The 16,660-nt window shown below is 42.9% G+C and overlaps 1 protein-coding gene across 1 annotated transcript in view; it reads right to left on the minus strand.

Moving 5' to 3' along the window:
* Positions 1-16,660, minus strand: part of LOC130478306 (guanylate cyclase 2G-like) — a 50,831-nt gene that overhangs the window by 11,316 nt on the left and 22,855 nt on the right. The window contains exons 9-17 of the mRNA XM_056850453.1: positions 15,387-15,536; positions 12,759-12,842; positions 10,926-11,030; positions 9,842-9,913; positions 8,190-8,355; positions 5,087-5,242; positions 3,479-3,656; positions 2,780-2,920; positions 907-1,099 (exon numbers count right to left, since the gene is read on the minus strand). Coding sequence (XP_056706431.1) covers positions 907-1,099; positions 2,780-2,920; positions 3,479-3,656; positions 5,087-5,242; positions 8,190-8,355; positions 9,842-9,913; positions 10,926-11,030; positions 12,759-12,842; positions 15,387-15,536 — 1,245 coding nt within the window. The remainder of the gene's footprint in view (positions 1-906; positions 1,100-2,779; positions 2,921-3,478; positions 3,657-5,086; positions 5,243-8,189; positions 8,356-9,841; positions 9,914-10,925; positions 11,031-12,758; positions 12,843-15,386; positions 15,537-16,660) is intronic.

The raw sequence follows: 16,660 nt of genomic DNA on the forward strand, positions 1-16,660 counted from the left end.
CCTCCACCATATTGCCTCAACATTCTGAATCTGAGGTGGCCTTTCTCACTAAGTGCAGTGAACAAGATTACAGCATTTGGAAGAAAGGATATCCAGCCAGAGTGCAAACTTGATGTCAGAAAGAAGCCAGATCAAAAAAAAAAAAAGAAAAAAGAAAAGAAAAGAAAAGAAAAGAAAAGAAAAGAAAAGAAAGAAAGAAAGAAAGAAAGAAAGAAAGAAAGAAAGAAAGAAAGAAAGAAAGAAAGAAAGAAAGAAAGAAAGAAAGAAAGAAGCCAGATCAGTGGGGTTCATTGTCCTATAGCACTGGCTCCGTTTTTACTAATTTGAACTTTTTTATGGGCTATACCAAAGTTACTCATAGTCCTGCAAACATTTGGTATGGTAAAGTCTGGTCTCTCTCTTTTTGTCTCCCTGTGCCATATTATTTATAATCTGGGTTGCATGGGCTAATCTTCTAGGATAACTTAGTATGAAGTAATTTATTCTGCCTCAGGTCAAGGGACGGGATTAGCTTTGATAGAACACAAAATCCTTCCCACTCCATGTTCTCAGTTTTTGTGATGTTTCTCTAGTGAAATGAAGTCATGTGTGTAGGGTTGCCAACCTCTAGGTGGGTCCTCGAGATCTCCTAGGATTACAACTGATCTTCAGACTACAGGGATCAGTTTCCTTGGAGAAAATGGATGCTTTGGAGGGTAGCGTCAATGGCATTGTACCCTTCTGAGGTCCTTCCCCTCCCCAAACCCTTCCCTTCTCAGGCACCACCCCCAAATCTACAGGAATTCCCCAACCCAGAGCTGGAAACCCTACATGTGACATAGTCCAACCAGGCCTGGAATGAAAATAAGCACAAAGCCCTTAAAATCAGTCCCTTTTATTTCCTTCTATTAATACTATCTTTCTTACCTTGTAGACATCAAAGGTTTCGATGATGTTGTCGAACAGACTGTATAGGTCATTGAGGAGATTGACAACTTGCAGTGGAGAGCTGAGAGAACACAACTTGGTGAAGCCAACAATGTCTGAGAAAAAAATGGTGACTGAATCAAAGCTCTCAGGTTCCACTGATCTCCCAGCAACAAGTTGTTCTCCTATGAAGCTGTAACACAAGGGGGGGGGGGGAGAGAGAGAGAAAGAATATCTTCCATCTACTCTGCTTCATCTCAGAAGACATTCACAGCTCGTTTTCAGAATATTATTGCCATTTTGCAGCTTTTGACAGATTTAGTGGCATGGCTCCAACTTTCTTCCAAGGAGACTTATTCCAGCCTAAACAGCCTCCCCTTGGAAGATTCCAAGTAAAGAGCTGTTCTTAGATATGCTCAACATTAAATTTCAAAATAAAAGTCTATTTGAATAACATTCATGTTTCTCACACCATACCAACTATAGCTACACAGGACAAATAGTCCCTTTTTTATATAGCAAAGAGACCTGTGTCACACCTGATTGCAAATCCATTTACTTCTTTATAATAACAGTGAGTACACCAAAAATATAGGATCTCCTGAAGATATGATCTCAATACATTGGTGCCATAGATCTGTGGTAAACAAGGATACTGGTCAAATCTAATTTGTAGGGACTTGTCATGTTTTCACTGTTTTGGAGAGGCTTTCAAATGTTAAGAGTGTTAGAATTCAAATAATATTGTACATTAATAATAACACTAATCTTAACAGTAAAGTAGGGGACCATGAGGATTCACAGGCCAGGGACATCCCATTCTCCTCCCCCTGCTAGTTCTTTGGGCCCCTCCTTTGATAAATGGCACCTTGGAAAGAAAGTGGGCATGATGAGCTTTCTGCTCCAAGCCTCGCCCCTAGCCATTGATAGACAGGTCATGGACTTGGAACAGGAAGCATCCCACATGCTGTTCCTACTCCAAGATCCCCAATCAGTAGGGTTGCCAGATCCCTCTTTGCCACTGGTGGGAGGTTTTGGGGGTGGAGCCTGAGGCTGGCGGGGTTTGGGGAGGGGAGGGACTTCAATGCCATAGAGTCCAATTGCCAAAGCGGCCATTTTCTCCAGGGGAGCTGTTCTCTATTGGCTGGAGATCAGTTGTAATAGCAGGAGATCTCCAGCTAGTACCTGGAGGTTGGCAACCCTACCAATCAGATGGCCAGTTGGGGGTACTTGAAGGGGAAAAAAGCAGTTCCGGTCCACTTTGTGCTCCAAGCCACTTCCAAATTTCCAGTGAAATCTCATGACATAATGAGTCTATTTTGAAACAGGATTGACACCAGATCCCTACAATAATAACAACAACAATAGTACATGATATGTTGATTCCTCATCTCTTTTAATACTGTGTTGGTGAACTATGTTCATGAGGATTTTCTTTGTTATTGTGTAATAACTAGGGTTGCCTGCAGATCCAGGTGGGACTTGCGGATCTTGCTAAATTAGAACTGATCTCCAGTCTACAGTTCCCCTGGAGAAAATGGCTGCTTTTGACGAAGGACTCTATGGCATTATACCCCGCTGAGGTCCCTCCTCTCACCAAACCCTGTCCTCCCCAGGCTCTACTCCTCAAATCTTTAGGATTTCCAAAACCAGAACTGACAACCATAGGATATATGTATGTATATGTTTTTGTATTGATCTTATCTTATTACTGTGTGTGCTGCAATAGTGCTTTGTATTCTTGTCATGATCACATTGTTGTTTCTTTGTTCTTGTTAGTCAGACCTTCGTTCCTGGGCAGGCTCTGTTCCATAGTGTAAAACGTTTTGGGACACTAAAGATGAACTTGGGGAAAGTGGAAGATGTTAATTACCCAGGTAGCATGGTTGATAAAAGTTTTTCTGTCTTCTTCTTCTCGGCCACCAGCTGGGTTGTCCTTGCTTCAACCACTTCCTCCAGATGATTTGCATATTTTTCTAATTTATTCACCATGTTGTCCAAGATACTGAAATGACTTTTGGAAATTTTAGACAATAAATATTGAAGAAAACTGCAGTCATCTACCCTTTCTACCAAAGGGTTTTGTAGCAATGTGGTCTCTGGAACTACTTTTCTGTGCCATGAACTCATCAGTTTTTGTTTAAAATACCTATTGTACAGCATACAATCTTGATAATGTGGGGAACTGGCTAAAAGTAAACACCTCAGTTTATTCATTGTATTTTGCAATATTCTGGCAAAACCAAAGGCCATCTGTTCCCATATTTTATATCCTAATGACTCACTGACATCGGCAGCAATAGTCAGATATAAGATACCATCTATCACTTTGTATCCTACCCTTTCTCCAAGGAGCTGAGGGCAGCATATATAATAATTTGTATGTGTTTATTACATTTACACCCTGCTTCGCTTTCATCATGGCACTCAAGTCAGCATACTAATATGTATTCTTTGTGCTATTTATTTTAAAACCTTCAGTAACAGAGCGTGACAATTCGATGAAAAGGCTACTATATTCCCTTGACTAACAATCACACAGATGTTATTCTACAAGGAGGGAAAAAGTCACCCTTCTGGACTGGCCTCTCTCAGCTCTCTCTTCACGTAGCAAAACAGGGGCCTCCTCGCTGGACATTCATCCCAACATGCCCTCAGTAATGCAAGGATGCTTTCGTTACATTTCTCCACTGAAAGAGGAGGGCGTAGTGGAACAAGATGGTTAGGATCCTTGATTCTCTTTATTATATCTGGAATTGACAGATGTTCAGATTTCAAAATATATTTGTTTTATTCTGAGTTTCTTTACTTTTAAAAGCTTTCAGCCTTTAGTGTAGGGTTGCCAACCTCCAGGTACTTAGCAAAAACACAATAACCTATAACCTCCAAGTACTAGCTGGAGATCTCCTGCTGTTAAACTGATCTCCAGCCGATACAGATCAGTTCCCCTAGAGAAAATGGCCGCTTTGGCAATTTAACTCTGTGACATTGAAGTCCCTCCCCTCCCCACACCCCACCCTCAGGCTCCACCCCAAAAACCTCCTACCGGTGGCAAAGGGCAAAAAACGCATGGTCGCTTTAGCCTCCTTTATTCCGTTTCAGCCAGGATTCAGCCAGGATCAAACGCATGCGTTTTCACCGAACGTGTGTTCAATCCTGGCTGAAACAAGGAATAAAGGAGGCTAAAGCGACCATGCAACCCTACTTTGGTGTCAGGACTGGTAGTGCAATCCTGAGAACATTATCTTGGGAGTACATCTTATTGAATAGACCCGAGTAGTATTCTGAGGAGACCTGCTTAGGATTGCTCTCAGAGGCAGTACATCTCAGGTCACAGTCACAGGTAACTGCAGTAGCAGTCAGTGAGCCTTCCCAGCCTCCCCCAGGTAGGGAGAGAAAAGGATGTTCCAAGAGACCTCAGACTATCTGTGAAGCCACACTTCTGGGCGAGGCCTTTTCTGAACCCACTGGCTGTACTCCTGTACCTCCTTAGCCTTTATGATATCTTAAATTGTTCTGCTTATTAGGATCATCATTTTGTATGTGAACATATACCAGAAACAACCTTTGGGCCAAACAATGTTTATCTCAAGTACAGGAATAGGGTATGAAGAACAGAGGGATGAAGGAAAACTGCAGTTTTCCATCCCTTGCATGTTTTATAAGTAAGGGCCACAAGCACTACTTACAATTCTTGAAGAAGCAGAGTTTTCTATTTTTATGCCTCTTGTGCTATGCTAAGCAGAGTTATACCCTTCTAAGACACTGAGTTCAATAGAATTAGAAGGATTGAGACCTTTACATGAGGGAAAGGGGTTAAGCCTAACATGGAACTCCTGGTGTATCATCTAGTTAGCTTACTGTCAATTGCTGATGGAGTGCAGGGAAGCTACAGAGACCATCCTAAAGTCTCTCTCTCTCTCTCTCTCTCTCTCTCTCTCTCTCTCACACACACACACACACACACACACACACACACACACACACACGATTTATTCCTGTTGGCTCTTTCTAGGTGCATCTGCGAGGGTGTGGGGAAGTGGCCAGGCTAGATGTATGTGAAATGCACACTTCAGCTCTACACTTCACCGGTGTTCAGTCCTTACATATCCCTCCAATCATCTGGAAGGAGAAAAACATTTGCAGGTCAAAGCTTAACAAGTGATAAACAAAATTCTACCTTCTGCAGTCTGCTTCAGTTCTTCAAATGGACCATCTTCAAGATTGTATATTATTTCCCTCAAAATAATAGCAAAGCTGTAAACGTCCCCCTTCTGGGTGCCTTGAAATGGATATTCCCCCATCCTTAGTAATTCAGGGGCTGTCCAGTAGAGATCTACAGTAAGAAGACAGCAAAGACCCAAAGGGTGGGAGATCTAGGTGGAACCAAATTCAGGGTGAGCATCTGAACAAATATTAGCATACCCTATCTGTTCAAATGTATAATGCTGTATCACATTGTTTTATGACTGGTATGTTTGGTAGTTCTTAGATGGTTTTCTTTTCTTTCTTGAATTTTTTCAAGATGTTTATTCCAGTCTGCTTAGTTAACAGCAAGCCTGGCAGCTGACGCTGTACCTGTCCCACTCTGATCTAGCCACAGTGATCCATGCAATGGTCACCTCCAGGTTGGACTATTGTAACTTGCTCTACACAGCACTACCCTTAAAGTTGCTCCAGAACAGGTCCAGAATGCAGTGGTGTGGGACCCCGTGGAGAGTACAAATACAACCAGTGCACCACCAGCTGCACTGGCTCCGGACTGAGTACTGGATCAAATTCAAGGTTCTGGTACTTATCTTTAAAGGTCTAAATGGTCTGGGACCCTCATATCTACAGGATTGCCTTCCCCAGTAATCCCCCAGAGATCTTTCAGCTCATCTGGAAACAACTCTCTGGTGATCCCTGGCCCCAGAACTATCCAGCTGTCTTCACCCAGGGCCAGAGCCTTTTCAGCATTGGCCCTGGCCGGATGGAACTCTCTGTCTAGTGAAACTGATGCCCTGAAGGACCTGGCTCAGTTCCACAGGGCCTGTAAGACAGAGTTGTTCCACTAGGCCTATGGTTGAGGTAGGGTTGCCAACCACCAAGTACTAGCTGGAGATCTCCTGCTATTACAACTGACCTCCAGCCGATAGAGATCAGTTCACCTGGAGAAAATGGCCATTTTGGCAATTAGACTCTATGTCATTGAAGTCCCTCCTCTCCCCAAACCCCATCCTCCTCAGACTCTGCCCCCAAAACCTCCCGCTGGTGGCAAAGAGGGACCTGGCAACCCTAGGCTGAGGGCAGCAACGGTTTTACACAATAGCTGGCCTCCCCCACTTTCTCCCTTTCCTTGCTTTCTCCTTTTCCTATCTCCTTTTTTGGATCTGCTGGATCACTCCCATCTTTCTTTCAGTCGCCTCCTTACTATCTTATTGGTCCAACATCACCTATATTAGTGATCCCTTTATATCAGTGAAGAGTATTGGTTGAAATTATGTGTGAGGTGGGAGTGTAGTTTAGGGCACCATTTTGAGTCAGATTAGGATTTATGGTTTTAAAGATAATGATCTAATCTTGTTTTTTACCAATTTATTGATTGTTTTTGGCTTGCTGTTGTAAGCCGCCCTGAGCCTGGCCTCGCCCTGAGCCTGGCATAATTAAATATGCCACCAGCAAGACCCTCCCAAAGCAGACAGCTATCATTTTAATGCCACCAGCAGGGCATCTTTCCAGAATATCTTATGGGAAATCACTGCAACAGCTCCCCCGGCTTTTCTTCCAAACTGGAATGCTCTGTTTTGGAGCATTCATATAACTTTGTCCTCTAATTGTCTACTTTCCAGGTTTTCCCTGTTCTTAGCATGCTCTTTCTCAAGCCTGCTTTATTGCAATCTTTTCAGACAGACCACAGACCAAGCCACTTAGCACACAATCTGGGTGGGAAGGTGCACATTTTCAAAGTCCTGTCTATCAGCACCATTTTTCCTCTTTTTGCCCCTCATGGCCACCTTATTCCCCACCACACCACTGAGGCTTTCTTTAAAATGGTAATTTCTATCGCAATCATGATTTTTAATCTCTCCAGTGGTACAGTAGGGGGAAATGCAGAGGAATGGTGGCTGGCAGAGGAAAGTTCACTGAAAACTTCCATGTCAAAACTCCACTACCAATGTGAATGTGATCTCAGCAGCAAAGTATAAAAAACAGAGAATCCTTGACATGCATGAATCAACTGCATTCTCTATATCAACAGTTATTAGGTTTTTCTCGACAGCCCTACTCGTGATAGCAATTGAACTCTCTGTGCTAGCAGAGGTTTTTGTGAATTCTTAAGATTACAGAATTTGACAGCAAGCACTTCCACAGGGAGTTCTATGGAAATTTTAAGCTATTTTTGCCCTCGGGATCATACGAACATAAGAACATAAGAAAAGCCCTGCTGGATCAGACAGAGGCCCATCAAGTCCAGCAGTCTGTTCACACAGTGGCCAACCAGGTGCCTCTAGGAAGCCCCCAAACAAGACGACTGCAGCAGCACCATCCTGCCTGTGTTCCACAGCACCCAAGATAATAGGCATGCTCCTCTGATCCTGGAGAGAATAGGTATGCAGCATGACCAGTATCCATTTTAACTAGTAGCCATGAATACCCCTTTCCTCCATGAATATGTTCACTCCCCTCTTAAAGCCCTCCAAGCTGGCAGCCATCACCATATCCTGGGGCAGGGAGTTCCACAATTTAACTATGCGTTGTATGAAAAAATACTTCCTTTTATCTGTTTTGAATCTCTCACCCTCCAGCTTTAGCAGATGACCCCGTGTTCTAGTATTATGGGAGAGAGAAAAAAACCTCTCCCTGTCCACTCTCTCCAAACCATGCATAATTTTATAGACCTCTATCATGTCTCCCCTCAGCCGCCTTCTTTCCAAGCTAAACAACCCTAAGCGTCTTAACCGCTCCCCATAGGACAGTTGCTCTAGTCCCCTGATCATTTTGGTTGCTCTTTTCTGCACCTTCTCAAGCTCTGTAATATCCTTTTTTAGGTGTGGTGACCAGAACTGTACACAATATTCCAAGTGTGGTCTCACCATAGATTTGTACAAGGGTAGTATGATATCCTTTCTTCACATGGCAACTATGCAGTCCAGTGTGGAAATAAGTGTTGGCTGGATATAAGCCTACAGCCAGTAGAACATCTTTAAAAGTTTTTGGATTGCCATTAGCATGTCAGGAGTAAAATGCTCTGGAATGGTCGTGGCAATGTTTTGTGGAGCTCTACGTATGTAGCTCTTTACCTTCATAGTTGGTGTCCTCTGTTATTATCCTGGTTTTCCTTCCATACTTAAATTCCCATAGCCCAAATCCACTCAGCTTCACCTGCATGCGACTGTCCACTAAGCAGTTGGTAGGTTTTAAGTTGCCGTGAGAATTCAGGGGGCTATTGTGGATGAATAACATGCCCTAAAAATGAACACACACACACACAAAATCCCCACAGTGTATGCAAAAATGCCAGTAAATCTCAAAAATACTCCATAAATAGCAATGTCTCAGCTTTGAATTGTATTTAATTAATTCCGCAGATTTATTGTGACAGGTAGTATAACTTATTTTTTTTATAAAACTGGGTTTCAGAGTGTTGTATGTGGTGGGCTGTGGCTTTTGACTACAGCTCAGTGTCTCTCAATTGCTGCTACCCTATCTTTCCTTGAGGACACAAATTCAGGTGAAGCAGCAGAATTATTTAGATATTCATATGGAAACAAGCAGGGAACCTGCAAGAACTTGCCGGGGGCATCACATTTCCCCTGCCCCTAGACACTCTCCCTTTTCCCTGTTTTTTTCTCTCCTTCCCACCCATCAACAAACTTATCTTTATCTCTCCCCCCACCCCGCCCAATCTTCAGCTTTCCTTCCTTCCCTCCGCCAGCAGTCTCTACCCAAGAAAACTACAGCCCAGTTGCATAGTGCTAGTTGCTGAACTGGAATGAGTTGTGCTGTGCTGTTCCCAGTTGTATGGTGGGAAACCCACTAGGACTTGCAGGGGGCAGGGGGAACTTCACTTTCCCCTGTATCCCTTCCCCTACACTTTTCCCTTTTCCCCTCTTCCTGGCAGCCGCCATATACTTACCTTTTCCAGCTTACCTTTCTCCTTCCCACCTACCAACAAACCAACCTTTTATTTCCCCCAGTATATTTATTATTTATTTACTTCATTTATAGTCCACTTTTCTCTACACTGGGACCTAAAGCAGCCTAAATCATTCTCCTCTCTTCCATTTTATCTTCACAACTAACCTGTGAAGTAGGTTAGGCTGAGAATGTGTAACTGGGCCAAGGTCACCCTGTGAGCTTCCATGGCAGAGAAGTGATTCAAACCTGGGTCTCCCAGATCTTAGTTTGAAACTCTAGCCACTATACCACATTAACTTTCATAGGGTGACTACTGTGGAACAGTAGCAAGCAGCCAGACCTGGCTGTGTCATGCAAATTGTGGGCTATCAAGTTGCTAGCTGGTTGATGCCAGGACTGGTTCCAATGAATCCACCCTCAAAGGTGAAAATAGTCCTGGAAAATGCCCTGATTTCCCCCCTCCCCCCTGCTTTTGTCAGCATATTGGCATTTCTTTGCTCTCTGTGACCTCCTGCCTGTTGGAAGACATAAATCAGCAAGCCATAAATAAGAGGCAGACATCCCTGTTGATCATCCCTGCTTTATTGGAAATCAGCCTCTCTGCCTCTGATTTATGGCTCCCAATCTCTTCTAGAAGGTATACCCGAAACCTCTGCCTCTGCCATGCATTTCTTTTCAGCCACATGAACACCAGGTGATTATAGCCTGTTAATGCTCTTTCCAGTTTCTTTTCAATATCCAAGCTCTATGGCAATAATTTTGTGTTTTTGATCTCATCTTCTAAGAGAAAGAAATTCCATCACAGCATACTCACATTGACTATGTCGTAAGCAAAGGAGATTTTGAATATCCAATCCAATTCAATATCAGAATGCATCAAAACATCCTGGAAAAACAATAATTCAAAAAAAATTACCTGTTGAAATACTTTGTGTGTGTGTGTGTGTGTTTTGCACTGCATTTCAACCTTTCTGCATGAGTGTTTCCATTACTGTTTAAAGCAAGTAGGTCTTTTTTTTCAGCACCAATACATTTTGTTTGTCGTCCCTCTTGTTGGGTCTCTAAGGCGGTACTGGACTCGAATCTAACTGTTGTACTGCAACCAATATGGCTACACTCTGAAAGTACATTTTTTGTTTTGTCTCCAAAATCCCACAATTGTACCTTGTCTCTTTTTGTTTCTAATGGAACATTAACTCATGAATACATTTAGATTTATCTGAAGAAGTGAGCTGTGACTCACGAACGCTCATACCCTGCCAGCGATTTTGTTAGTCTTTAAGGTGCTACTGGACTCTTGCTCTTTTCTACTGCTACAGACAGACTAACACAGCTATGCATCGTGACATTTACTTACTGGATTGCACACCAATTTGCCACTAAAACAGCAAATGGCATACGTTTAGGGGAAAATAATTTTTTTCTGATATCGTTAGAAGTAGGGTTGCTGGCTCCCTGGTGGGGGGAAGGGAATCCCCTGCGCCTAGATGACATTTCCTGCCACCACTCAAAGCAACAGCAGGAGAAAAATAAAATATAACAAAATGGATGTCAGCTGACAGTGTGACATCTCTTTCAGGAAAACCTTGAAGTGACACCATGCCTATCTAGGAATTGGCTGAAACTCTATAATAAAAACCACAGAGTTTTGGGCGATTCCTAGAGAGGTGTAATGTTACTTCTGTTGGCCACCCCCCAGTCTCCCTCTGGTTGCCACGCTGGGACTGGCAACCATAATTAGAAGTATTGTGGGAAAATGCAACCCATATGATGCATTGACATGCCTATGGCAAAGTCTAGAAATATAGCTTTAATCAGGAACACTATTTGGGATAAGATGAGGCTACCAGATGAGTTAAATATAACAATTACTCTAACTCATGATACAAAGTCCTCACCTTCATGCTTCCCTTCTTGCAGTAGTGTGTTACAATACAGCTGTTTGGAGCTTGGGGGCATATCCCATAGAAGATTACTAGATTCTCGTGCCTCAGTTCTCTCATCTTAAAGCAAAGATACATTTGTTAATCCGGCACCCAGCATGCATCTCCAAGTCCTATTCAAACCTTGCAACCCACATTGGGGATGTATTCCACCAGCACTGCCTCCCCCAATCTGCACTTCAGGAGGGGTCAGCTTGGGAAATGTAGACAGCACAAGCCATTGCATGATGTTGGTACAATGTTTGCCCTCATTAAATTGCACCTGCTTTTTATAAAGTATATTGAGGGAGGGAGGGAGTGGTAAGTGTGTGCTCCCTTTCCACTCATGCCACTGGTGCCCATTCATGCCATTAACTGCAGATTGTCAAGATGTCTAAATGAATCTTCTATTAATATATTAATTTTATATAATCTGTTAACCTACAAGATCTGTATATTAACCATTTACTTCCCCACATGAAAGCAGATGTGGGAAAGATAAGAACTACTCTTTGGGACAAAATAATGCTGCTGTCTCATAGTCAAATATCATTCATATTTGCTTAGAATAAGAGCAGTCCAATATTCAAAACATCAATGGAATTTTGTTTTCTTCCTACAAAGTTCCATTAGACTTCAGATTAATTTCAGATCAGCTTTCTGATTCAGTAATGAATATATTTTATTGCATTTAAATCCCACCTTTTTTCCATTATAGAACTGAAGGCAGCTTATATAAGACCCCCATGATGTCTCCCATTCAAATACTGAACAGTCCCAAGCCTATTTAGTGTCTAATCACATAAGAACATGAGAAGAGCTTTGCTGGATCAGACCAGTGGCCCATCTCATCCAGTGTCCTGTTTCACACTGTGGCCAACCAGTTGCCTTGCAGGGCCAAAACACAGGGCAAACAGGTCACGACGTTCACCTAATGTTGTCTCATAGAACTGGTATTCAGAGGTTTGCTGCCTATGAATGTGGGATTCCCTTTAATTACCATGGCTAGTGGCCTGTAGTATACCTATATTTCATGAATGTCTAAAGTCCTTATAAAACTATCTATGTTCATGGCCATCAATATGTAAAACTGAAGTATGCAAGAGGGCTTTCTGTGCAGCTAATAGGATTGCACTGTACAAAATGGTTTTACAAACTTGCTTGGATAAATTAAAGACTTTGGATAAATTAAAGACTTTGGCTTTTGCTGCTGTGTATACCTTATTGTAAGTAGGATCCTATTATGTAATTTCTGTACCACTTAATGTGTCATGTGAATTCTTATGCTATGCTTAATTCTTTCTGTTGTATTGGTTACTTAATGTCCCATTTTGTTGATTGTACTGACTCTCTGTGTATAATCCACCTTGAGTCCCCACGAGAAAGGCGAACTATAAATAATATAAATATATAAAATGTCCACTAGGAGTGAGTTTCACAATTTAATTACTTGTTTGGTCAAGAAATATTTCCTTTTGCCTGTCCTGAATCTATTGCACATCAATTTTGTTGGGTGCCCCAAGTTCTAATATTATGGTAGAGGGAGAAAATACATCTCTCTCTCCACTCTCTCTACCCATGTACAACTGAAAACTCCTGAACTCTTTAGACTTTCCCCATAGGAAAGATGCTCCAACCACTTAATCATGTTGGTTGCCCTCTTCTGTACTTTTTTTTCTAGCTCTGCAATATCCAGTTGCTATATCATGTGCGGCCCAACCATAACCTGGGACCTAGCCATTGGGATGTTGTAAAATACAAATAGAATTTGAACAAGAGGATGACAAAAAGATTCAGAGTGAAATATACCATCTGAACTTCACAAAGAATTGATGGTTTCCAGATCCATGCATCTGTCTGATTATCAACAAATTTGAGAGCAACAAGGATTCCCTGAAACAAACAGAGTGACAGAACATAATATTCATTAACTATCTTGGATAAACCACCTTATGCTCTTTCAAAGGCACAATGTAGGTATTTTTGCGTGATCAAATTAAGCAGGCAAAAACTAATTTTAGTGGGTGCATGATTCTCCCAAAAGTGACTTTTCAGTGACCCTCACGCCCTATCCTGTCAGTATATAATACTTACCTGACTATTGGGAGTGTATGTGGAGGGGATTGTAGCAACCGTAGTAGCTGTGGAGGTCAGGGTGTTGGTTCGAGATAGCTTCAGGGTGGGAACCCACAGTAGGCTGAGAAGGGAATGCCCCGCCATTCTTTTTGTGGGCAGAATAAAGGCACTGGAGACTGGACTGTTGATCAACACAAGCCATATTGACCAGGTCTCACACAGTGACACAGACCCACCTCCTCCCACAGAGTTCACTTTACTCCCCAGTGGCTGGGGCCAGGTGGAGGGCAGGTGGCCAGGTAGAGGGCAGTGTCAGTTTAATACATGTTCCATGCAATCCTGAAGGGGGGGCAAATGCCCATAGGAGCCGGCATGACCCCTACGCCAGTGTCCATGCCACGTACACCATGCAAACTGGCACGGACACCGGTGTACGGTGACTTACGCTGGTTCCTTTGGTCTGTTGCAGCAGCGAGGCTCTCAGGCGCTGGTGTGGCCTCCTGCTGGCATGTCCCCTGCATATCTCTCCATGTTGTGTCCAGGGAGGCATTCCCGGGGCATTCCTGGGGCAGAGATGGCTTTAGGCATCTTCCTAACCCCTTTCGCCCCAGGAATGCCCCTCATGCTGTGGCACTGCTATGCCACCTATTTTGCTGGCATAGCCTTGCTAAAGGCAATGGGGCTATTTTTTATTTGTTAGTTTTAAATGGAATTATTTGCCTTTATTCTGGCTGGGAAGCCTCTGTGGAGGCTCCTGGCTGCCAGGTTTCTCTCCTCCCCACCCCACTTAGGAATGGGATGGTTGTAACCCAAGACCACTCATCATTGTCCCCACCACCTCCACCACCACCCCTACCTTCATCCAAAAGCTGGAGAAACTACTCCTTCTTGCCTTCCCTCCCCTTCCCTCCAACCCTCTTTAAAAACAGTGCAAAAAACCATGCATGCCCCAAACTCTTGAGAAATTCCTTCATCTTATTAGAATTTAACCATCACTTTGGTTGCCCTGGCAACCTGCTAATTACCATGGCTGGTTAGGAAATTAAAATGATTGCTGACTTTTTACAAGAAGAAAGGCTCTGTGGATGTTCAGGATGTGCATAGCTTGGCAAGTTCTGTTAAGAAGGCTGAAGGAGACAGCAAGGAGGATTTGCTATTTTTTGTTCATTTATAGTCCACCTTTCTCACTTGGACTCAAGGCGGATTATACGCTGTACTGACACCTGAGCAGAGGAAATGGTAAAAGTGATGGATGGGCAGGAAAGAAGGTTGCTTCTCTCCCAAATTCATAGGGTTGCAAGCTCCAGGATGGGAAATACCTGGAGATTTTGGGGGTGGAGCCTGAGGAGGGCGGGGTTCAGAGAGGAGAGGGACTTCAATGCCGTAGAGTCCAATAGCCAAAGCGGCCATTGTTTTTAGGTGAACTGTTCTCTCGGCTGGAGATCAGTTGTAAAAGCTGGAGATCTCCAGCCACCACCTGGAAGTTGGCAACCCTACAAATCCACCACCTGATGTGACTACCTCAGTTGTCCTCATAAGAGAACCAACTCAGAAAGAGGGAATTACGTGGGTCATTGCTATTTACACCAAAGTGTCCAATGAAGGTCCAGGGGGCAATCGAGCAACACGAAAATTGCAATATGTGGTAAAAGCTGCATTTCCCCAGATATTGTGTTATAAATGTTTGGAACATGCAATAACTTCCAACAACAAAAACTGGTTTGAAGGAGAACTGCAAAAACTGAAAAGCAAATGCTCCTTTAAGGCACAATAAAACTGATAATATGGAACAGATAAAGTCAGATCCAAATTTTAGCACTTTTAAAGGGAAATGAACTGAGACGGCACTAAGGAAAGAGCTGACTGTACAATTGCTTGGGAGTAGAAACAAAACCTTGTGCATGAATCTCACAACTGCCGATGGGGTCAGGTATCAATTAAGCCTTATGACTTAGCATTTCAGAAAGATCATTTGCAGATACAGCAGTGTCCTCGTTGATGCTTCATTGAGCCAAACAATGCCACTGGGAGCAATTAACAGTTGTGGTTAAGCAAATAAACAATCACACCTTTGGAAGGATATTGCAATTTGTCCCTCTACTCACATCTTTCTAAGGAACACCTAATGTCAATTTGTACACAGATAAAATATACTACAAAAAGCCTGAACAAATCAGGGATGTCATCTTTACAGTCCTACCTGGGGATTACTCTGGCACTGATTCTGTTGGGCAGCTTGTACCCTGTTTACCTGTGCGGAATATAAATAACATAATGGAAACCAGAAAGAATACAGTTAGCAGAAGTGAATGGGGCATTTGGCTACCGATACATATCTAATCTGGATTTTTACATACATACCTGATAAAGTCCTACTGTGGTATAAAATACTTCTTTCCCCTGCTTGCCTTTCAAACCAGAATAGTCATTGCTAGACCTCAACAAATGGGAACCAAAATTTTCCTTTTCTGTGGGTTCAGGTGTGTTTACTTGAGACAAATCGAATTTTTCCTTTGAGAGAAAATACAAGTAGTTTATTATCACCTGGTAACTTAAACTAAATACAATTTGCCTGCTTATACAATTGTTACAATATGATTATCACCTAATTTGCTCTTCACGATCAGTAGGCCTTAACTGGTTGGAAGTCCAAGATTTTGCTAACGGTGTAAAATATGGAAAATTATAGGTCTGTTAGAATAACCTTCTTATTCAAACAGGCCTGATTTAAACATAGTGCTGGTGGGGCAGAAAAACTTATCTATGTGAGAACCTGCACATACTCAATATCTCATGTAAACTGGAACTTCAGATGCTACACATATCACTCCCGAAATCCATGGCTTGGGAAGTAAGGTTGCCAGGTCCCTCTTCAACACTGGTGGGAGGCTTTTTGGGGTGGAGCCTGAAGAGGGTGGGGTTTGGGAAGGGGAGGGTCTTCAATGCCATAGAGTACAATTGCCAAAGTGGCCATTTTCTCCAGGTGAATTAATCTCTGTCGGTTGGAGATCAGTTGTAATAGCAGATCTCCAGCTAGTACCTGGAGGTTGGCAACCCTATTGGGAAGGTGTTGCACTAGCATTAGGGTTGCCAACTGCCAGGAAGCAGCAGGAGATCTCCCGCTAATTCAACTGATCTCCAGCTGATAGAGATCAGATCACCTGGAGAAAAATGGCCACTTTGGCAATTGAACTCTATGGCATTGAAGTCCCTTCCCTCCCCAAACCCCACCCTCTTCAGGCTCCGCCCCCAAAATCTCCCGCCAGTTGCGAAGAGGGACCTGGCAACCCTAACTAGCATGCTAACATTGCACATGTGGCCATAATACAGTTGAGAGTGTTGGAGATGCAACAGAATGTGAGCAGTTTTATTCATGTAAATACTACTTGAATTGTAGGGGAAGCTGTGAAGTATATTTGCTACTGTTCTGAGCTCACTGAAATTGAATGCTTCTCTTGTTTTTTGCCCCTGCCATCTATCGTGCTTCCTCTCTGCCTGTAATTTTTTGTATTGTACAGGTCTTTCTTTTGGCTGTTGGAATGACTACAGTTGGTTAATAATTTTTGCAAATCTTGGTGTTTTAGTAAACCAAATAGAAAGCAACTCTGTATGTGTGAAATTCGATTATTTCCCTG

The sequence above is a fragment of the Euleptes europaea genome, chromosome 5, assembly GCF_029931775.1.
Source record: "Euleptes europaea isolate rEulEur1 chromosome 5, rEulEur1.hap1, whole genome shotgun sequence".
NCBI classification, from domain to species: Eukaryota; Metazoa; Chordata; class Lepidosauria; order Squamata; family Sphaerodactylidae; genus Euleptes; species Euleptes europaea.